Here is a 22731-nt window from a genome sequence, read left to right as displayed (position 1 = left end):
CCTATGCACACTGCAAGGCCCAGGCTGCCTGATGGATAACAGGTTGGCCGCGCATCAGAGAATGAGGGCCATGGTAGGCAGTTGGGATTGACGAATGGGACTTTTATCAGTCCCATTACTGATGCGTACTCAGTCTCTGGTGCTGTAGTTGCTGAGCTGGGTGGCCCAAAATTTTATTATCATTAATGCCTCATTGAACACACCTTATGACTGACGCTGGTTCATACAATCCCCTTCCAATTACACATCTCCCAATTTTAAGTTCAGTGACATCCCACTGATAGCTTGAAATCATCATCTTTACACCAAAGCAATGAAATAAATGCCACAAATCAGGGGCTTTCATTTCCAGAGCTGGCGGACCACTTTCCAGGATATATAGTAAGTCATCTGGGTTGTACCGTGTGAGACCTTCAAGGATTTTGAAAAAAGGGGCACTTACAAGACTCTTTTTGAAGACATTTATTTGTACGTTTGGTCATTAAAACCTCATCCTCTGTGGCTCTGATACACCAGTTCACTTGGGAAGCCTCCCGCTTGGTGACCGAGAAATTGATGGAAGGTACAAGTCCTAATGAATTTGACTTCAGGCTCTAGGTATCTTTGTGAAGGGGTAGATGGTCTAGTTCCAAGAAAAAGGTGTAATTATACTGTAGAAAATCATGCACCATAGGAAAAGGGGAAATGGGTCCTTATTTTTCTAATTATCATCCCCATTTTGGCAGTTAGGAAAAATACACTGAAGGGGGAAAAATATATATAGTCTTGGGTAGGTATTGGCAGAACACTTGAAAATCTATAGCAACCTTGATTAACTCTCTTATTTTGGCTGCGAGTAACCATCCTTGATAATCAGGGAGGTAAGCAGCTTGTACCTTGCTGAGGGGTGGAGCGGGCAGAATCACGTGGGCGGCCAGGGCAGCCCCAGCTGCCTCAGCCAACCAACAGGTGAGCCAAGCATTTGGCCCCGCCCCGTTCCAGGTCCTTGCCACGCGAAGGAGTTCTGATTAAGTCTGGGTCCTGCTTAATCCTCCTTCCACCACCCCGCAAGGAGGTCAGGGCTGTGCCCATTTCACAGAGGCAGAAGCTGAAATACCTAGATAGAGAGTGTAATCCTCATCTCTCGTAATTTAATGGGCTCCGAGGGCAAATACTCAAAGAATGTCAAAGCCCAAGGGCTTGCGGGATAGCGGGTAGGTGCGCTATCTGGCTGGAAAGGCTGTAAGCAGTCACTTGTAAAAACCTGGCCTGTTTCTTTTTATAACATTTTGAGCACATATGTACTTAAGAAAAGTCAGTCCAAAAAAAAAAAGAACAAGAGAAATAATTTTAAAAGTACTTGCTGAGGGGTGCCTGGGTGTCTCGGTTGGGCATGACTCTTGATTTCAGCTCAGGTCCTGATCTCTGGGTGGTGGAATCAAGCCTGGAACTGGGCTTGCAGTCAGTAGGAAGTCTGCTTGTGCCCCTCCCCTTGCTCCTACCCTGCTCACTCATTCACACGTGCTCTCTCTCTCTCAAATAAATAAAATCTTTTAAAAAAAAAGTCATCTGCCAAACACAATAGCTACTAATATTTTTGTGAAAAACCTCACATTATGTAATAATAGATACCAATACATATATATGACTATAGTTCAGAACAAACTTTTAACTTAGATTTTAAGAAGCATATGGGTTATTTATTTATTTTATTTTGCTTTATTTTTTAAAGATTTCATTTATTTATTTTAAAGAGAGAGAGAGCGTGCACATGAAGTGGGGGCAGGGGCAGAGGAAGAGACAGGCTCCCTGATGCAGGGTTCAATCCCAGGACCCTGGGATCATGAGAAGGCAGATGCTTAACCAGCTGAGCGAGCCAGGTGCCCCAAGATGTATCCTTTTGGACTGATGGATCTGGCACTTTTTATTTAGCATAATGTTTTAAAGGCTCACCAAGGTCTTAGCATACCTCAGTACTCGTTTGGTTATAGCTGAATAATACTGCGTTCAGTGGATATACCGTGTCGTCTGTATTCGTGTATAATCAATGGACACTCAGGATATTTCTGTTTGGGGCTAGTATGAATAATGCTGCTATGAACATTCATGCACAAGGGCTTGTATGGACATACATTTTTATTTCTCTTGGCTATGTACCGAGATGGAGAATTGTTGGGTCATAGAGCAAAGTCTATATTTAACCTTTTCCAAAGTGGCTGTTTTCCAAAGTGGCTGCACATTTTACAATTCCAGCAGCAGTGTATGAATTCTTCTCATGTTTGTCCACAACCTTCCCAACACTTGTTACTATTGGCCGACATCTTGGTTCTAGCCATCCTAGTGGTTATAAGGTGGTTTCTCATTGTGGTTTGATTTGCATTTCCCTGTTGTCTGTTGATGTGCTGTATTTTTTTTTTGAAAGATTTTATTTATTTATTTGACAGAGAGAGATCACAAGTAGGGGTGGGAGGTGGGATTCAGGCTTCCTGATGAGCAGGGAGCCCGATATGGGGCTTATCCCAGGATCCTGAGATCATAACCCGAGCCGAAGGCAGAGGCTTTAACCCACTGAGCCACCTAGGCGCCCCTGATATTATGTATCTTTTCGTGTGCTTATAAAACATTTGTGTATCTTGTTTGGAGAAATACCTATTCAGGTCCTTTGCTCATTTTTTCCCCACTTTTTTAAAGACTTTATTAGTTTAGAGCAGCTTTGGTTTACAACAAAATTGGGAGGAAGGTACAGATTTCCCATGTACTCCCTGGCCCTGAACATGCTTAGCCTTCACCGTTATCAGCATCACTCACCAAAATGGTACATTATTTTGCCAAGGATTAACCTACACAGACACGGCATAATCACCCAAAGTCCATAGTTTACCTTACGGTTCAGTCCTGGTGCTGTACATTCTGTGGTTTGGACAAATGTATCCTGATTTACATCCATCATTATCACATTATACAGAGTATTTTTGCTCTCCTGAAAATGCTCTTTGCTCTGCTCATTCATCTCTCCCCTCTTTCCCTCACCCCGCCCCCCATAACAGCTGATCCTTTTATGAAAGGATCATTAGTTTTGCCTTTTCCAGAATGTCATATATTTAGAATCATACGTTATGTAGCCTTTTCCGATCAGCTTCTCTCACTTGGTAATAGGCATTTAAGATTCCTCAAGGCTGTTTGTGGCTTGAGAGCTGCTTTTTAGCACAAAATAATACTCCATGGTATGGATGTACCACTAGTTCTTTATCTGTCCGCCTACCAGGAGACATGGAGATGGTTCTAAGTTTTGGCAGCTATGAATCAAGCTGCTGTCAACATCCATGTGCAGGGTTTAGTGTGGACATAACTTCTCTGGGGAAGTACCAAGGAGCATGATTGCTGGGTCATATGGTAAGAGTATGTTGAATTTTGAAAGAAACTGCCAAACTGTGTTCCAAAGTGGCTGCACCATTTTGCATTCCCACAGTAGTGACTGAGAGTTCCCATTGCTCCACATCCTCACCAGCATTCGATGCTCTCGGTTTTCTGGATTTGGCCAGTGCTCAGTGGTATTTCACTGTTGTTTTAATTTCCATTTCCCTGGTGATAGGTGCTATGGGGCATCATTTCTTGTGTGGATTTGCCATCTGCTTATCTTCTCTGGTGAGGTGTTTATGTGGTCTTTGGCCCATTTAAAAATCCCCTTTGCATGTTCTTTATGTGAGATTTTGTCATCATCTTACTGAGTTGTCAGAGCGCATTATATATTTTAAGTAGAAGTCCCAATCATTTATGTGACCTACAAATATTTTCTCCCATTCTCTTTGTTGTCTTTTCACATCCCTGTGGGGAGAAACCTACAACTTTGCTATTTTGCCTGTGCCCGCTATGTTTGTGACAGAGCCAGAGCCCTTGTGCAGCCTTACCTGATGCCCTAATTTCCCTCCCGCCTCCTACAAGACTCTGCTTGGAGTTAGGAGGCACTCACATTGCCTTTTATTTCTTAAGATTGGGTGGGGGGGATTTGGTTTGTTTTTCTAGAGACACAACAACTTCTTTTCCTAAAAACAAGGAGTCGCTTTGAAGACACTGTAATTTTCCTGCATCTGGTCCAAAGTTTACAACTGAAATCCAAGAAAGAGTGTTCTGTCTCTTTCACCTCCCGAAGAGTCTCTGAAATGCGGGCAGGTCTCATCGATCTGAAGTGTTCCTGGCTTCAAAGCAGCAGCTATGGGACGGACCTCGTCACATAGTCCCTCTGCACTCCTGGGGGTATATTTAGGTATATATTTAGGGAAATATGTTTCCCTATTATGTATGTTTATATATTATGTATGTTTGTATTTAGGAGTTCATTTATTTATTTCTGAGACAGAGGGAAAGAGCATGAGCAGGGAGAGGAGCTCAGGGAAAGGGAGAAGCAGGCTCCCAGCTAAGCAGGGCATGGGGTTCGATCCCAGGACCCCAGGATCATGACTTGAGCGAAAGGCAGATGCTCACCTGACTGAGTGACCCAGGCACCTCTAGGATATTTCTATTTAGCATTCCCAGAATAGCCACAGCTTTTTTTTTTTTAATATTTTATTTATTTATTTGATAGAGATCACAAGTAGGCAGAGAGGCAGGCAGAGAGAGAGAGGAAGGGAAATAGGCTCTCTACTGAGCAGAGAGCCCGATGTGGGGCTCGATCCCAGGACCCTGAGATCATGACCTGAGCCGAAGGCAGAGGCTTTAACCCACTGAGCTACCCAGGCGCCCCTAGCCACAGCTTTTTGTTTCTCATGGTCCTCTCTGTTTTGTTCTTTCCTGGCCCAAAGGAAGGGTGATGTACTAGGTCATTCACAAAACTCTTTCCACCTTGCAGAGTTCTGTGCTTTTAAACAGTGTCCAGGCCCTCCTTTGCATGGGCACAGAATGTCACCTGTAAGACAATACCCAAAGCCTACTAGCATGCAGGGGAGGCCTGTCACCAAAATCCAAACAAGACCCCATGGCTGTGAGTTGGATTGGGCCCATGGACTCTGAATCCCAGTGTGATTTCGTCACCACTAACCAAATTCATAGAGAAGATTGCTGAAAATGAATACATCTGGGTGAAGACAGAGATACTTACCTATATCACTTCTGGGCAGGGTTATAGATAACCATTATGCAGTGAAAGAGGTTTTTTCCCTTTTTATTCTAGTTTATCCTGACACCTTAAGTTTACCTATTTGTTGTCTTCACTTAGCTCCAAGGACAGTTGAGTTGAACCCTTTGTGGTTTATTTCTCCCATGTCATTAAGGAATCAAATGATGCTTGGGCCATGGGTGAAGGGTGCTTTAAATTCTGCAAATGTCACTGCTAGAGACAGAATTTCAAGCTCCACTCATTCTTTGTGTCTTAGATGTTTTAGGTTGTTACTGATCCCAAATTAGACTTCTGCTATCAATAGAGCATCTGATGCCAGCTCCCTTTAAATAAGCAGTCAAGGTTAAAACAGAGATCGATGAGCTTGTCTTGTGAGTATCTCCCGTAAGCTAGCCTCCTCACAGAGCTGCCACCACGATGAGTCCTCCCCCCAGTGAGCAGGAAACTCAAGACTTGAATGGATTGTACGTGTGCAATGAATTGCTTTTGTGTCCTGTGTGTTCATTTTTGTACATTTTCAGCAAGAGTGGGCTCCCGAGTAGGGGGTAGGGTGTAGCCAGAGGGGGTGTGTTTCAGGCAGTAGGTTGAATTGTGGCACGTTTGGCTCCTTAGAACTTGCAGGAAGTGGAGAGAACATATCAGACCAAATAAATCCTTGCTGAGGAGTATTTACACTAATACAAAATACAGAATGGGTGTCCAAAAATCCACTAATAAAAACTGTGCCTAATCATTTCTAACCTGTGCCCTGAAGAGGCTCAGTGTGGTTGTTGTGCTGAAAGGCGTGGAAGCGGTGCATTGTGGGGCCATTCAGCTCTTCTCCTGCATCCCGTCAGAATCCCCGCCTCTCTCACAGGGCGGATCCCTCTGGGTTTCAAGCACCTGCCACTGCAGGGTGCCTGGGGTACCACAGAGCTGACCAGGACACCAGGAGATGGCCATCCTCTCATCTGAGACGATACTCAACTCAATAGCCTTTTCGCTCATGAACAACTCAAGGCAGGATCTAAAACTTCGTAGAAGCAGGAGTGAAGAGATGAGGGAAGAGATTGGACAAGATTTCACTGAGGTTGGAGCAAAGACAGAAGCATCCTAAGGAAACAGTCCCAAGGGGAGGCACATGGTCCTTGCCAGGGCAACAGGGCACTTCCCATCACCCCCACCTCCGGGGGTGGGGCTGGGGGCTTCACCAACTCAAAGCTCTGGGGGCGCATCCCTTTCACTCCCGCAGGAAGAAGCCAACACTGGTACTCCTCTGCCCTCTCTGTGTTTCATTACTAGCATCTTCTGAAAACTTACCCAGCAAGGATATAAAAAGGATGGGAAGGAACAGGATATTCAAAATACGGAAAACAAAATTGTATGTTCCTTTTGCTGTTGGAACAGACACTTCCATGAAGACAGAGGAACAATGACTTTGAAAGCGTGGATCTGAAAGCATTTTCATATAAGAAGAACAGAAATTGTCTAAATATTTTAAGAGGAAAAAATAAATATTTTAAGAGAAAAAAACAGTTGCAGCCTTATTTTACACACTCCTGTACATGAAGGCTTTTCCTATTTTATTAGTATTTGTATCTGCTTACAAGAGACACCTTTTAGACCCTTTAAACTATTCTCAGGCATCATTATTGGTCTCAACCCCATCTACTGCTGACCTTCTAGAAGCAGATAAACGTCTCCTTTAAAGACGTGTCAAAGTCCACAGTCTCTCGTGGTTCGTCTCCCCCTCCGATTTCCCCCAACTCACTTCTCCTCTTCGTGTCCTCCGTGTTATTCCTTATGCTCCACAAGTAAATGAAACCATAGGATACTTGACTCTAAAATAAAATAAATTGGAAAAAAAAAAAAAAAGACGTGCCAAGGAGAAAGTAAATGAATCCATATTTTTGACAGAAAAGGGTAGCCTATTTAGGTTTTTTTCAGAATATATATTATATATACATACATATGTGTGTATATATGTGAATGATATGGCCTACATATAAAACAAACATATAATATATGTAAAAATCATATTGGGCATAAAATGCATGCCTTGTTTTTCTCTCCTTAGCATTTCCCCCGTGTTACTGGAAGCTTCTTTTATCAGCTGCCTTACGTTCTTTTGTGTAAATACACCAGACTTTATTTTCCATTGCCCTGTTGTTGAGCCTTTCAGTTGTTTCTCGTTTTTTACTTCTACTCAGGGATAGACATCTTTGTCCCTGTATCTGTGTTCACATCGGATTATTTCTTGGGGAAATTCCTAAAATGGGAAATAGTGAGCAATAGGCCATAAACATTTGTACTTTTTAGGAATTTTGATGTATATAGCCCACATTCAGGAGGGCCATATCCATTTCATCCCCATCAGCAGTAGGTGAAATTTCCAAGGATCGTCGTCTTAAAATCAAAATGGGGATTGACCGAAGAATCCCCAAAATGGGGATTGACCGATAATTTCAAAAGGTTCCCGTCAAGATGGAAAATAATTACGGGGTTGCTGTGCTGTAGCAAATCCAGCCAAGCCTGGTTATCTCACCAACAAGTGCTCTGGGCTGGTCACTCAGCGTCACGTGGCCTCAGATCCCACCCCCACTCCCCAGCCCCAGAGGGCTGGCAAGCCCATCTTTGTCAAAATGACAAGGAGCTAGTGTCAGAAGGTAGTTTTGGAATCCATGAGACAAATATGCTGACACCAGCAAGATAATTTGGGGAACAAATCATGCATGTGTTTACTCCTCCAAACCCGACCAAGCACTTCAGAGAATTCTTGCCCTACACTAGCCTGTCGGTTTGGGGGAAAGGCTTGACTGGCTGCCTCAGCCAGGAGCAGGATGGATCTCCAGACCTCTGACTTCTTCTTACTTTTGCCCACAATTGGTGGGACCTTCTCTTTGAGCCCTACAGCAAAAAGCGACCTTTGCCTTAAGCAGGATTTTTGTTTGTTGGCTTTTTTTAAAAAAGGGGGGAGGGAGAGGTGTGTTCTTCATATCCAGTTAAAGTGTAGACCCTCTCTCTCCCTTTGTCCTGCCTCTCTTTCCTCTGATGAGTACTGCAGTTTCATATGAATACCTGTGCCCACACATGCCCAGTGTAGGTCAACTAGTATCTTGTGCAAAATGAGGGAGAAAAGTGGCAATTCTCAGGGCTGGTTTTGCGAAGATCCAATTATGTCTGGGAGCATTTTCTATTTTTTGGCCAGTGGAGACATCTGGTAAGCCCTTGTGTGCAAAATGTTGGTTCTTGCCCAGTGAGTTCACAGAGAGTTACAGGGGCTTGGCCAGCTGTGCTCTGAGGTAATGGTCTCTGCTTCTAGTGACAGCAGTTTGGCCAAGAACCAAACCCACTTGGGTGGGCAAGTTGGTCTGTTCTTTGGGACAGGGGGCAGAGTGCACCAGAACACAGAGGACAGTTGCCCCTCAGGGGCAACGTAAGCCTGGACCAAGACTTCAGGGAAGCAAGTCTAGCAGGGAGGAGGCTTTCATCACCGGAATGCCAGGGGGCTTCCCCTTTCCAGTCAGGTCACCAGAAGACACTTTCCAGGAGGTTCTGCTTGGCCGGGAGGACCATGAGCCTGGAGCCTGGCTTGAGGGAGCCCTACTGGGTAGAGGAAGGAGAAGGTGAGGGTGCCGTGTGGATGCGGAGCCCCGGGACTGGGAAAATGTAGGGGGTCGTTTACAGGCGCCTGCGTGACACTCCATGGCCCCCTTACGAGGAAACGCATTACACAGTCTCTGTGGTCCTGGGAGGCTTCTGGTGACTTTCGATCACATGGAAGCACAGAGCTAGGCCAGGCACCAGGAGGGCCGACCTAAGTTCTAGATCCAGCCTCACTGGGGAATGAAAGACAAAAGCCAGGTTCTCAGGAGAGGAAAGAAGCCATGGGGACTCAGGGTCAGTGTGAAAAGTGGGGTGCCCAGAGGTTGTCCACACAGAGAGGGGGGTTGGGCTGCCTGGAGCTCCTTCGACAAATGGGTGGGATTTCCTGACTCCTGAAGGGGCTATGTCTGGGACTAGTTCAGGAAGCTGATCCTGATAGTACCATCCCCTACAGACCTGCTGAATCTGGTTCTCCTTCCCTGGATTCAGCATCTTGTCCACTTGTACCATGGACAAGTTCCTGCTTCCTTCTGCCGTGGTGAGTATTCGTCCATCCATCCATCCATCAGTGCTGATGGAGGCACTATTCATGGGCAAGTCCCTAATTCCCAGTGTTCACAGCCCAGCAGGAAGCTCAAGCAACTATACAGATAACTCTAGGGCAGGCACCACCTTCAGAGAAGTGCAAAGAGCTCCTCAACTCCAGAGGAGGCCCTGCTCCCAGAGATCAGGACTTCGGAAGCTCTATCCGCCCAACCCGGAGCCTCGTCCATCCTCAGTGAACGTGCCCTTTGCCTGCTGATCCTGCCCTGCCTGGCGCTCGGGAACTAGAGTGGAGCAGGTGCCTTCCCAAACCTGTACATCTTTCTCATTTTCAAGGCAGTCTGATGGCCAGTCCCCTTGAGTCACCCTTGGAAACAAATACCAGCCAGGGGACTTTGCTGCTGGCATTGACCAGGATCCGATGTAGGTCAGTATTCTAGTTCCCGTTGCACAGAGGAGGAAGAGCAGAGGCACCAGTCCGGAGTCCAGCTGTGGTCGATGAATCACCCGGAACACAGCAAGCAGCTATTTCTGAACTAAATGGCATCAGATCTCTCTCCTCACCTTGAGTCGGTGTCCTGGTCTCCAAAGCACCTCCTCTGGGATGAAGCCAGCGAGGGGCAGAGAGCCCTGAGCATAAGGGAGTTGGCAAGCGTTTTGTCACTGCCGTTCCCATGCCAGCACAGAGGGATAGTCTGGGAAGTGGCTGAAGCAGACAGTTCTAGAAAACTCTAGAATTCTGGGTCCTGTGAATATGCCCCTGGCTGGCTTCCTTCCTCCCTCTTTTCCTCCCTTTTCCTTTCAAGCTTCCGGTTTTGAGCACCTGCGACATACTCTGCATATGGTGCTTGGCCCCGGAGATATGACAAACCAGAGATGGCACCTCCCCATTAAAGAACCTTGTGGGAGAGCCTGGAAATAACGACGCCTTTCTAAGTGCCGCCTCTCAGCCTGGTGCCCTGCCATGGAGCTCACAGGTATTCCTTTCTGTAAGCTTCACAACAGCGCTGGAGGGTGCCCGCTACTATAATCCCCATTGTGAGGACAAACGTTGAGCACAGGGAGATTAAACAGCTTGCCCAGATGGCAGCACTGATGTGCGGTGCCCCCTTTGCAGACTGATCCACAGTGTTGGAAGTCATCTGTGGAAGGTGGCTTCTTCGTTTCCCAAAGTGGGAGAGAATGATCATTTCTTGAATATTCTAGGGACCAGACATCGTGTGGTTTCTCTATACTGAGGATCTGTATTGGCATCGGGGTAAGTCTCTGAAGGTCCCAGAAGAGGGAACCCCAGCCCTACCCCCAGTCTCCCTCCTGACCCTGCTGCTACCTCAAGACAGCTGCCCCCTTCTCAGTTCCCACCATTCCACTCCATTCCACCATGCCGAGGCCAGGTCCTGCAGAGGGCTACCCCATGGTATCATAGATCCATAAAGGAAGTGACAGACATCCCATTCCCATCTCCATGCCTCTGTTTTTGTTCATCATGATTCTGACTCTGGGCTCACAATGGCCACAAAGCCAGCTGTTGTCTGCTCCCTTTGGAGCAGTCATGAGGGTACCCCAAGGGGCTGCATCTACAAGAACAATCTTGACTTACTTCTAGCAAAAGAGGAAGAATCCTAGTGGGGCCCTAATGATTGTCCTGGTGATACACATTGCTGGAGAAGGAACTTGTGAACCTGGGAAAGGCCACCGAGTGCTCTGTCTGGTGGTTCTCGTTTCCCTGAACTTACACATGGAGTTGCTGAAAAAGGTTATCAGTTATTCCTGCCAGATCAGAGGAATGAGCTGCCCAATGGATGGAGTTAATTTCTTTCAATCAGTAGATCTTCTCTCCTGTTGGAAATAGCAATGCATACTCCACTTTGAAAGCTTCTAATGCTGCAGACTGATTTATTTGGGTAAAACTCCATTTCTGGTTCCTGGAATTACTTTAAGTGATTATTTTTAAACATTGGTAACCACAAAAATAATTTGTTATTCTTACTATTTAATACTGTGAAGGACTGTGAAATAGTGTTAATATTTCAGGGTAAATTAATTGAAGTGGTCTGTTTTCTGACTATTGAAAACCTTAGCTGTACTTCAAATTTTTTATTATTTATTTTGAAGAGATTAGATAAAGCTGTCCTCATAACTTAAAAAGAATATAATTTTAATAGTATTTTTCAAACCATATGTGTTATGACCAAGAGTGGATCATACTGAAACCAACTTACATTTTTTTTTTTTTACAATGAAAGAGCAGAACAAGATAAATTGGAAGGGAATAAAATGGAGTAAAATAGAATAGAAGAGAAGTGTTCATGTATGGTAAAGGGTACTATTTTATTAAGTATTCAAGTCACTTATTTTTTTTTAAGATTTTATTTATTTATTTAACAGATAGAGATCACAAGTAGGAGAGAGGCAGGCAGAGGGGGAGAGAGGAGGAAGCAGGCTCCCTGCTGAGCAGAGAGCCTGATATGGGACTTGATCCCAGGACCCTGAGCTGAAGGCAGAGGCTTAACCCACTGAGCCACCCAGGCACCCCTAGAGTCACTTATATATGTGTTTGTATATATAAAATATATTTTTTACCAATTTGTAAATTGATACCTAATCTACTAGCAATAAAATTCATCCTTTTTAGTGTGAGACACTGTGAATTTTAACAAATTTCTGACTGTCAAAAAAGTGAGACAAACCACTTAAAGCTAGAGTCCATTTGAGTAACCAGAGATGTTCATGAAGGATATGGTTCTTTTAAGATCTTTGGAGGCCGTGACAACTGTCTTATCTTGGAAGATAATTTCATACACCCCAAATTTCAAAGTCAAATGAGACCTTGGAGATTGTTCAGTCAATGGTTTTCTAAGCTTTTTTTGTACAATGCCTACTTTTTTGTATACTAAATCTAACATGGACCCCCCCAACCTATAAAAGGAGAGTTGGCTTGCACAGAGACCAGGAAAAACAGCTTAAAAACTACTAATAGGGGTCTAACTGTCTTGTGCCCACGTTGGGAACCTGAGGCTAGAAAAGGCTGAGTGACCCCTCAAAGTTAGCCACTCTTTTTGGCAGGGCTGGAGCTCAAATTCAAGCTGTCATTGGCTGTAATTCAGGGCATTTTTCATGTCTCTTGGGCTCAAGAGAATCATGAGTATTATTTCACCCCACCAACAGGAGTGGATGGATACCTTTTTGGAATAGTGTAGTGTGTCTTCACATACCATTACAGAAGAAAGGATAGGCCAGTGATCACCAGGGACAGCAGAAATGTGAGTCAATCCAAGAAGAACAGAACAGGTTGTTTGGACAACACTAATTATTTAGGAAAACTAGAGCCTCAATACAGAGGCAGGCCTGGGAGTCCAGTACCAGAAACAAAAGTAGCAAGCAAGCCTCCAGAATGTCAGGAATCAAACAGGTCCTGAGAGCTACCCCCTTCCTAATAACTCATCCCTGGGTTGTCTACCTCTCTCTTCCTAGAGGGCCCTGGCTAGGCCCCCACCTGGAGTTGCAACTTAAATGTAGCCTGTCAGTCACACCAGAAATTGGCTGATTTGTCTCCTTTCTCATCTGGGACTCCTCTTTCACTTCCTTACTCTTTGGTTTGTGTGTGGGAAGTGGGCAGGTCAGGGAATATAAAACTCACACTCATGATTTGTAAGTTCTACATCATGGGCTTATTACGCTATATCCGTTCGGTGAACTTGCTTCACTGTTTGGACCATAATGCTGAGAACACAAAACCCCACCAACTCTTTATGAGCTCCTGCCATACCGGAATGCCACAGATAGCCATTAAATATCCCACCACCGCAGCCTTATCGATGAAACTGGAGAGTGAGGTTTGTGACAAAGAACATTCTTCATTCAGAGCAGATACCATGTCATGTAAAGCTGAGGAAATACTGGGTTTGAAGAGCAAACCACTGTCCCGTACATTTTTAGAAGATGACACGAATGAGTACAACCTTGAAAAAGTTACCAAGTTCCTCTTTCAGATAAATTCCTATAATACTAAATTGAGGACAAGTAGATACCCAGTGACACCATTGAGTTACTGGCTCACACCGACTTTCTCCAAAGAGTTTATAGGGACAAATGTACCATCCTCTTGCCTAAACATTGTATATACAGGGTTGTTTCCACTGACAATTCAGGGGTCATGTCTCTGTCTTTATTGAAAGAATTATTAACACCTCTTTTTTTTTTTTTTTTTTTTTTTTTTTGGAATTTGAGATTTGAGTTTTTAAGTGGGGCAACTTGTATGATTTTTCTAGGTGTCCCTGAGTTAGGTCAAGGAAGCCTCACTCTAGCATAGGGTTTTAAATTGTTGGAATCCTCAAATTACTACTGTTTGCTCATACACCAGCACACAGTTAACATTCTGGAATAATTAGATAATTTTCTTCATGTGAGTTTTTAACTAAGCAGCCTCACCACACCCACAGCCTGCAAAGGTGTGCACTGAGGGGTATCACTTTTCGTACGTTTAAGCAGCACGAACTCTTATTTCTAAAAGGAGTATAGGGAATATTTGGGGAGATAAGATTTTTTTTGGTTGAAACAACACAAGTTGTGAGTGGATGGAGTGTAGAAAACAAGAAGCAGGAGCGCCTGGATGGCTCAAGTTAGTTAAGCGTCTGCCTTCAGCTCACATCAGGATCCCAGGGTCCTGGAATTGAGCCCCACATCAGGCTCTCTGCTCAGCGGGAAGCCTGCTTCTCCCTCTCCCACTCTCCTTGCTTGTGTTCCCTCTCTCGCTGTGTCTCTCTCTGTCAAATAAATAAATACAATCTTAAGAAGAAGAAGAAGAAAACAAACAGCACTCAGTTCTTAAAATTAAGGGAGGACATTGAGATAACAATTGGTACCTCCTCTTTGATAAGCAGAAGTTGACAGACACAAGGAGGTGATGACCTCTCAGGTGTCAGAAGGTCCTGGGGGTATCCTGTAGGGAAAAAAGGTTTAGGTATAATTAATTACTAAGTGACTGAAGTCAATGATGGGAGTGTCTAACAATAATATTTAATCATCTATTTAACTTACACATGATGTTGCAATAAATAGAAAGCAGATCAGTAAAAAACAGTTAAAGATTTTGGGGGCACTTCTGTTGTGAGCTTCCTGGTAGAATGTGGACAGGCTAATTCAAAGTGCCGGGTCTCTTTGCTTCGGCAGCACATAAGCTCAAGATTGAGGTCCTGGGGGAGACCCAGACTCCAGGAGGTTCAAGAGCATGATGAAATCAGTCAGAACCACCTTCAAGTGATAGGAAATGGATTATGGATTACTTGACTAGTATCTCCCACCTGAACTGGAATCGCTAAGTGGAATGTCTGCATTTTGCATCCACAACGTAAAAGAAGAGCGTGGCAGGTTTTTGTAAATGCAGACGTGAGTGCTGGTGTTTGTTCATTCAGACTGCGGTTTGAAATCCTGCTTGGCCAGTTACTCACTCTTTGACCTGGGTCATTTTATGTAACCTCTCTCAGCCTCAGGTTCCCCATCTATTAAAAAGAAACAAACGCAACCACTCTGGAAAACAGCATGGAGGTTCCTCAAAATGTTGAAAATAGAACTGCCCTATGACCCAGCAATTGCACTATTGGGTATTTACCCTAAAGATACAAATGTAGTGATCCAAAGGGGCACATGCACCCGAATGTTTATAGCAGCAATGTCCACAATAGCCAAACTATGGAAAGAACCTAGATGTCCATCAACAGATGAATGGATCAAGAAGATGTGGTATATATACACAATGGAATACTATGCACCCATCAAAAGAAATGAAATCTTGCCATTTGCGACAACATGGATGGAACTAGAGCGTATCATGCTTAGCGAAATAAGTCAAGCAGAGAAAGACAACTATCATATGATCTCCCTGATATGAGGAAGTGGTGATGCAACATGGGGGCTTAAGTGGGTAGGAGAAGAATCAATGAAACAAGATGGGATTGGGAGGGAGACAAACCATAAGTGACTCTTAATCTCACAAAACAAAATGAGGGTTGCTGGGGGGAGGGGGTTAGGGAGAAGGGGGTGGGATTATGGACACTGGGGAGGGTATGTGCTTTGGTAAGTGCTGTGAAGTGTGTAAACCTGGTGATTCACAGACCTGTACCCCTGGGGATAAAAATATATGTTTATAAAAAATAAAAAATTTTAAAAAAATAATAAATAAATAAATAAAAGCAGTTTTTCAGGACTAAAAAAAAAAAAAAAAAGAAACAAACAATAACAACAACAACAAAAACGATCTCACAGAGCTTTTGTAAATAATGAAGTGCCTTCTGTAAAACAAATTGACTTGGTACTTGATACATAGTAAGTACCCAGCAAAAAAGTACTGCTATTCTGTTGTATCTGTTTTAGTTACTGTGTTTATAATAAACGTTGATGAATTTGGTGAAACAACACATAATATTATTTATTAAAAAGATCCTCTTTAGGGGCGCCTGGGTGGCTCAATGGGTTAAAGCCTCTGCTTTCGGCTCGGGTCGTGATCTCAGGGTCTTGGGATCAAGCCAGGGTCCTGGGATCGAGCCCTGCATCGGGCTCTCTGCTCAGCGGGGAACCTGCTCCCCCCACACACACCTCTGCCCGCCTCTCTGCCTACTTGTGATCTCTGTCTGTCCAATAAATAAATAAAATATTTTTTTAAAAGATCCTCTTTAAATAAGATGAAATTCTTTTGCCTTAGACTTCTTTGTGCTGAATTGTTACAAATCTATTTCACAAAATTGACTTCAGAGTGTCATCTCTAGGGGTCTTGGGACAAGTTCCTTTTAGAGGCTTGTAGTGCAGAGGCTACCACTAGAGGGCTCTGCAGAGACCCTAAAATCCTTTCCTTGGTTTTAGTGATGAGGAAGCATCCTTGAGAAGCCAGAGACTCAGGGACCATCCTATCTATCATGGCTCTTCAAGAGGGCTAGTAGTAACAGGACAACTTGTAGGAGCCACTTCCGCCAGAGACCTGGGGGTATATAGGTGGATGTCACCAGAACCCATTGCTCTGAGGTCGTTCCCTGCCTCTGCCACTCCACTGAGTCACCCTTCAGGGGTTATGAGAGTTACATCATACAGTAGAACACCAGCTTTGAGACAGGAAACTAGGTAGAGCAGGAGCTTATCAAACTCTGGGTAAGGACTTCACAATAAAGACAAAACCCACCTTGAAGGACCACCAAATCTTCAGTTTGCTGAGGAGGCTGGGACCCAAACTGTTGCCTGGGCATGGGTGAGTGAGATGCCCGTAAAGCTTTGTGGACTTCTGGGGCTGCCCAAACCTCGTGCATCCTACCCACAGGGTGGTGGTAGGGCTCGTTTGCTAATGATGCATTATCGTTGGGTAAATCATGGTCACTTAAAGACCAGCCAGCCAACGATGCAACAGTGATGTCAAGGCATCCTTGGCCAGGACCTTACAGCTGGGGCTGAGTGGGAGCAGTGAGACCATTGCCTGCAGAGGCTAGTGCCATACCGGGCCACTGAGGCAGGAACCTGGGAGCTGGGCAAAAATGAAATTTTCTCCCCCTCCCAGGGAGTTGGGCATCCCTGGACCCGGGCAGTGGTGACAAGAACAGAAATCTCAAGCCTTGGTTTTCTTCTTGCCACACTGGTCTGTGGATTCTGCATCTTCTTCCACTGCAAAAATAAAATAAAATAAAATAAAATATAAAAAAAAAAGTTGTAGTCCACTGAAGCCAGACAAAATAATGGGGCTCCTAGACTCTTTCAAAGCCATGGGACTTCTTCCTTTAAACCCCGGTTCAGGACTTGGTTCAGGGAAGGGTCAGCTCTCAGTTCAAAGTCAGAAGCCTGGCTTTTTAAACTCGTGAAACACTGAGGCTAAGTTCTCGGGTCCCCCCTCCCAGGAGCTGGTGGCGGCAGAGGGCTGACTGGGGAGCCTCTGGCCAGCCCTGCCGCCCTGACCCCAGTCCATAGCCGGGACAGGGCCGGGAGGGAGGGCCCGGGCTGCAGGGCTGGGCGTCCCAGGGCGGGGGGCGGAGCAGGTGAGCCCGTGGGGTGGGCGTGGGGAGTGCACTTGTACGTGACGTTGGAGTTTGCAGCAACCTCCAGGCAAGAGGCTGTGGGCGCGTGTGTGCAGTGGCTGCGCGGCCGGGGAAGATGTGCTCGGAGGGGCGGCCGCCGCAGTGAGCCGCGCGGCGACAGGAGCCCGGCCGGCAGCCCCGGGGGCAGGGCCTGAGCGGCCAGCCGCTCGCGCTCCTCCGCGCCGGAGGCCACCGGGACCGGACCCGAGAGGCGCGCCCCGGCCGGCCGCAGGATGTAGGCGATCGGCGGAGGCGCTCCTGCAGGCGGACGGCTCATCATGAAGAAGCACTCGGCCCGGGTGGCCCCGCTCAGCGCCTGCAACAGTCCGGTCCTTACCCTCACCAAAGTGGAAGGTAACGGCCTGGGGCGGCGGGGGCTGGCGCGAGGTCGCTGCGCCCCGGCGGGGGGCCGCCACCCTGCCAGGGCTGCCTGGTGGCCGTGGGTGCCACCGCGCTCCCCAGCAAGCGTCGCCCGCAGTGCAGCGCCCCGATGCCTGCTGCCTGCGGGGGGTGGCAGCTCGCTAGCTCCTGGGCCGGGCTGAGCCGCTGCGGGGTCTGCCGGGCTGTCCCCCGCGCTGCCAGAACACAGCGCTGGCTCCTTGCGTGGCCCCCAGCGAGTCTGGCAGCAACAGGGTCCGCCGTGGCCTGAGTTCCTGCCGGTCCTGTCCCGAGGCACCTGCCAGCTGGGGACGGGGCGGGGGCGGGGGGGGGGGTCTGCAGACACTAACCAGTGCTCGCCTTCGTCCCGTGCCACACACACACCGGCACACACACCCCACTTGAGTCCCCCCCGGGTCTGGAGCATCCCCCTTCACTCCCACCCCCACCCGGAGGCAGACCAGGGTATTGCTGAGTGGGTGGAGGCAGGAGATGCCGCAGGCCCAGTCGTCTCTCCTGCCCCTGAAGCCTACCAGCCCACCCCTGTGACCGCCCAGCTGCTGAGAATGGGCAGGGGAGCAGGTGAGAGAGAAGCCACCAGCAGCTTGTAAACGGGTCCTTTCCCCACTCGTGGGAGAGACACAGAAACATACTCAGACACAGCTGTCATCTGCTGGTCTGGGACCTTTTCCTCTGAAGGGCGGTGGGCAGGGGACTGTGGGGGATGGAGAGAGAGAGACCGGTCTCAGTCCTTAAATGCGCCTAACAGGAGGCAGAATAACCAGTTTCCACAGAGCTGGCCAGCTTAGCCAAGTGAGGGCTGGCAAGGGGCCACCAGCCAGTGGGGAGAGGAAGGCAGACCCCCTCTGGTCCAGGCCCGCACTTACCCGGAACGAACAGAGCCCCGTGCAGCCTGTGCATAAGGGAAAACCCAGCATCTGCCATGCCCTGGGACTACAACCTGGAGCCCGGACCTCTGTGTGATGGCTTCCAAGGACCTGTATCCCCTCACGAGTTCTTGTTTGTTACAGTGAGACGGAACCAGTAAGAACAAGACAGAAGCTAGTAGGGCACTGGTGTACCCCACACGTAGCCCACCCACGGAGGTCTCCCAGGAGCCAACCCGGTACCGTTACTCCTATCCTACAGATGAGGACTGTGGGACCCAGAAAGGTCTGACTGACTCATCCAAGACCTACAGCCAGCTAATAGTTGGTCAAACAGAAATGGTATCCTGGGCCCTCCCATCCCCAGCCCATGTTTTTCAGAACATTGTTCTGCACTAACCTGCAACTACTTACCTTTTTCAACATTTTCTGTCTATAGGAGGTTGATTATTCCCCACTTCGTGTAGCTGTCTCCTCCCCTCCCCCATCCCCATCTTGGGAGAGACTTGGTATCTGTCATCTACACCTCCACTGAGTGCAGGTGCCGACTTTCCTAAGGGGGTTTCCCCTTAGGAAAGCTTCCAGGCCTTCTTGGAGACACCGCCCAGATGTACATGCCAGTTGGGGAGGGGAAGGATATATATTTCCCTTAGGGAACATGGAAGTGACTATCACTCCTGGGGTCCTTGTGGGAACTCACCCCATGCCCACCTTTTAAGTAAGGCAGGTCAGTGCTGTTCCCCAACAGCAGTGTCACCGCTGGTAATCCCCAATCCATCATGCAGACCAGGTCTGAGCTGCACTTGGGGTTAAGCTGGACACGGATGGTGAGGTCACCCAGGCTCAATGCCGTGACCCAGAGGTGCCACAGGAGGCAGTGAGTGACACGGCAGAGACAGGTTCGCCTCAAGGAATAAAAATGGGGCTCCCTTCCCCAGTTCCCTTAGGGCTACTCTCAGGCGAGCTTCGAGCTTCCTGTCCACACTGACAACCCTAGCAAGCCTTGTTAACCAATGTTTGCACATACCTGGGTGTGGGTAGCAGACAGTGTGCCTGAGAATCAGAGAGAGCAGGGTTCAAGACTGTGCTTTTCCCATGTGCCGCTGGATTTGTATAAACCATAAATGCTGGGCCTCAGTTACCTCGTTTAAGCCCCAGTGAAACAGAAGTAACAACCTACTTCAGCTGAGTGCTGGGAATGCAGTGAGGTCGGTGGTTATACTTAGCATCTGTCTGGCACACAGTAGGTACTTAATAAATGTCTGGTAGTCGTCCTGTCACAGATTGTCTTGCACCTTTGGCAAACCTTCTTGCTGTTCTCAAGGAGTACGTGTGTAGGGACGGTATCTAGAAGCATCTGCACGGCTCCGGTGATACTAGAAAGCCCCCAGTTCCCCTTTTGCGTGGGATCCCTGTTATGTCAGCAGAAGTCTTCAGGGCATGCCTGGGCATACGTGTAGCACTTTTTTCTCTGCCTGGTGTTTTTTTTTTTTTTTTTTCTTGGTGTTTTGTTCAGTTTGGCTTATGGTCTATTTTTTGAAACATTTGCATCTCGGGTGCTTGCTGTGGAAGTGCTGAATCATTTTGTTTTTTCTTAGATGCACAGGGCAAGGTGGTCCTCATACTGTGGCTCTTTCTGTGGGGATGGCAGGCAGGCTACAGTGCTGGAACCCAGCCAGCAAGAAATATTTATTAGGGTTTGGAGTGTGTCTTCTATGGGGAGGCATGCGGTACATATAAAACCAAAATAGAAAATACAATGCTTGGTTGAACTTCAACACGGAAAAATGGACAAGATGACTTCATTTACTCGGAAAATACCTCATCCAGCCCTACTCCATCCTACTCCATGTCCCTTGGTCATTTAGTGAGACCCTAGAAATGCAAAAACAAACAGCGTTAGCTTCATTCCCTTAAAGTTTTAGTCTGGAGGAAAAGAGACATGCAGACAAATATATTTTCTAGTATAAGATAGTAAGTTATGGTTCAAAGCTAAGAATAGAGCATCACAGGGACACTGATCGTTAAGTAATGTGAGGAGACCCTCCTGAGAAGGAGGCCTTCTTGAGGGAGACCTTCCTGAGCAGGAGGAAGCCTGTCTGAGGAGGTGACCTGTACGAGGAGGAGGCCCGTCTGTGGAGGAGGCCTGTCCGAGGAGGAGGTTTGTCTGAGGAGGAGGAGAAGACTTTCCTGAGGAGGAGGGCTTCTTGAGGAAAAGATCTTCCTGAGCAGGAGGAGGCCTGTCTGAAGAGGAGGTGACCTGTCTGAGGAGGACGCCTGTCTGAGGAGGAGGTTTGTCTGAGGAGGAGGCATTCTCGAGGAGAAGACTTTCCTGAGGAGGAGGAGGCCTCCCTGAGGAAGAAGCTTTCTGAGGTAGAGGTGTTGTAACCGAAGTGAGAAAACTTGTCAAGCACAGAAGGGAGGGAAGGCTGTTTCAGGCAGAAGGAATGGTGTGTGCACAGGCTTAGCCAGGAAGCTTGAGAAGGAGAGAGCAGCTGAGCCCCAGTTAGGGCTCAAGGCTTGGAAAGTGGTTTCCAGCCAGGTTGATGGCATCTGTCCCGTCTGATGGCATATCTCGTTCTCATATCCTCTTCCTCTCTTTCCCATCGGACTGAGACGCTGACTATCGATCAGTAACACATTTCTAGTCGAGGAGTATTTGCTGGGATCATCTGTGTTCACAACCAGCTAATTCACAGTCAGTACAGTTTCGTTCAGCAGGGATTAGTAGTTGAGCGTAACAGCTCTCGCCGCCGAGAAGCCTGCAACGTGTGGTCAGGTGGGAAGAGGGAGGGCTTTGAAAGGAGACAGAAGGGGTTAGCGCCCACCGCTCAGCTCCTGCTGAGCCAAGTAACTTCGGCAAATGGCAGAAGCTCAGTGGGAATCTGTTCTCTCGTATGGAAATGAGTGCGACAGTACAGTCCCTCTTACTAATGAGAGTATCTGGGTTTGTTTGGTTTTTTTTTTAAGATTTTATTTATTTATTTGGCAGACAGAGATCACAAGTAGGCAGAGAGGCAGGCAGAGAGAAAGGAGGAAGCAGGCTCCCCACTGAGCAGAGAGCCGGATGCAGGACTCAATCCCAGGACCCTGAGATCATGACCTGAGCCGAAGGCAGAGGCTTAACCCTCTGAGCCACCCAGGCCCCCCAATCCGGGGTTTTTTGTTTTTTTTTTTTTTTTTTTTTTTGGAACCTACTACAGTGCAGGCAGTGGTCTGGGGAGATCGCTGCCTTACCGCTATTTCGCCCAAAGGAAGGATAGCCATTGTCACCCCAGTTTACACACAAAGAAATCATTCCCGCAAGGTCATGCCGTTGGAAAGCCAGGGTGCTGAGCCCCATGTCCATATCCACCTGCCTCCGAAAGGTGGCAACACCCGGTACAAATGCATTTCATTGGAGAAGCAGTGAGAATCGCATCTGCTCATGCACTTGTAAGAGCTCAGCAAAGGTTTGCTCATGGGAGCTCCCGCTACATGGGGAGGTAGAGGTCTGGACCCCCCTGGGGCTCCCTGTGGTTGATATTCTCCTGCTCCTGGGGCAGTTGGCCTGTCTCAGCCACCCCCACTCTGGGTGTGGCTGCTTTGTTTCTGTTCATGGGGTACAGCTGTCATCCTGGGGTGCTCTGTGATCATGTCAGCAGAGACCCAGCCCTACCGGTCCGATGTGAGAGGAGTCTTGAAAATATACTGCCAAAGTGTTCCTGTGCCCAAAAATGTTTCCCAGGTTGAATTATCCAAGACCTGAAACCTCAGTCACAAAAGTCATTGTATATTGTGTATTGGACAAATGTGTTCCCTAATCGGATATCAGTAAGGATGAACCAGATATCACTGAGGATGCCAGGGGGTCAATTCTAAGTCCTTGACTCAACAGAACTTCCAAACAAATGAGAAATGTCACAAAAGCATATAAATAACAATTACACTTTGGAATCTCATTTTTTTTTTAAATTCCATGAAAGGATTGTAAAATAAATGGCGTGTTTCAGCAAAGAGCGAGCTCACTTCTGGCTGGGTTACAGAGGGCCACTACGCGGCTCTCTTGTCTCCATTCCCCACTGCTTTGCCGAAATGCTCTCATCTAATGACAGTCTTTCCCTCTGAGCCTGGATGTGGCCTCAGAATCCTCCTCCTCACCCAAATCCCGGTGATGACCATCCGTTCTTCGGACTTGGACTTCGGCATGAGCAGG

The 22731-nt window shown here is 47.2% G+C and overlaps 1 protein-coding gene across 2 annotated transcripts in view; it reads left to right on the top strand.

Annotated features, from left to right (window-relative positions):
- Nucleotides 1-22731, top strand: part of SLC35F3 (solute carrier family 35 member F3) — a 374451-nt gene that overhangs the window by 243250 nt on the left and 108470 nt on the right. The window contains exon 1 of one of the 2 annotated variants that reach the window (XM_059397303.1): nt 17215-17625. The exons of the other annotated variant lie outside the window; for it this stretch is intronic. Coding sequence (XP_059253286.1) covers nt 17550-17625 — 76 coding nt within the window. The 5' untranslated portion in view covers nt 17215-17549. Of the gene's footprint in view, nt 1-17214; nt 17626-22731 lie in introns of those variants that run through there. 2 annotated transcript variants of the gene reach the window in all.

This window comes from Mustela nigripes, chromosome 4 (genome assembly GCF_022355385.1).
Source record: "Mustela nigripes isolate SB6536 chromosome 4, MUSNIG.SB6536, whole genome shotgun sequence".
NCBI classification, from domain to species: Eukaryota; Metazoa; Chordata; class Mammalia; order Carnivora; family Mustelidae; genus Mustela; species Mustela nigripes.
The sequence above is the reverse complement of the archived record's forward strand: the minus strand, read 5'-3'. Positions and strand labels throughout refer to the sequence as shown.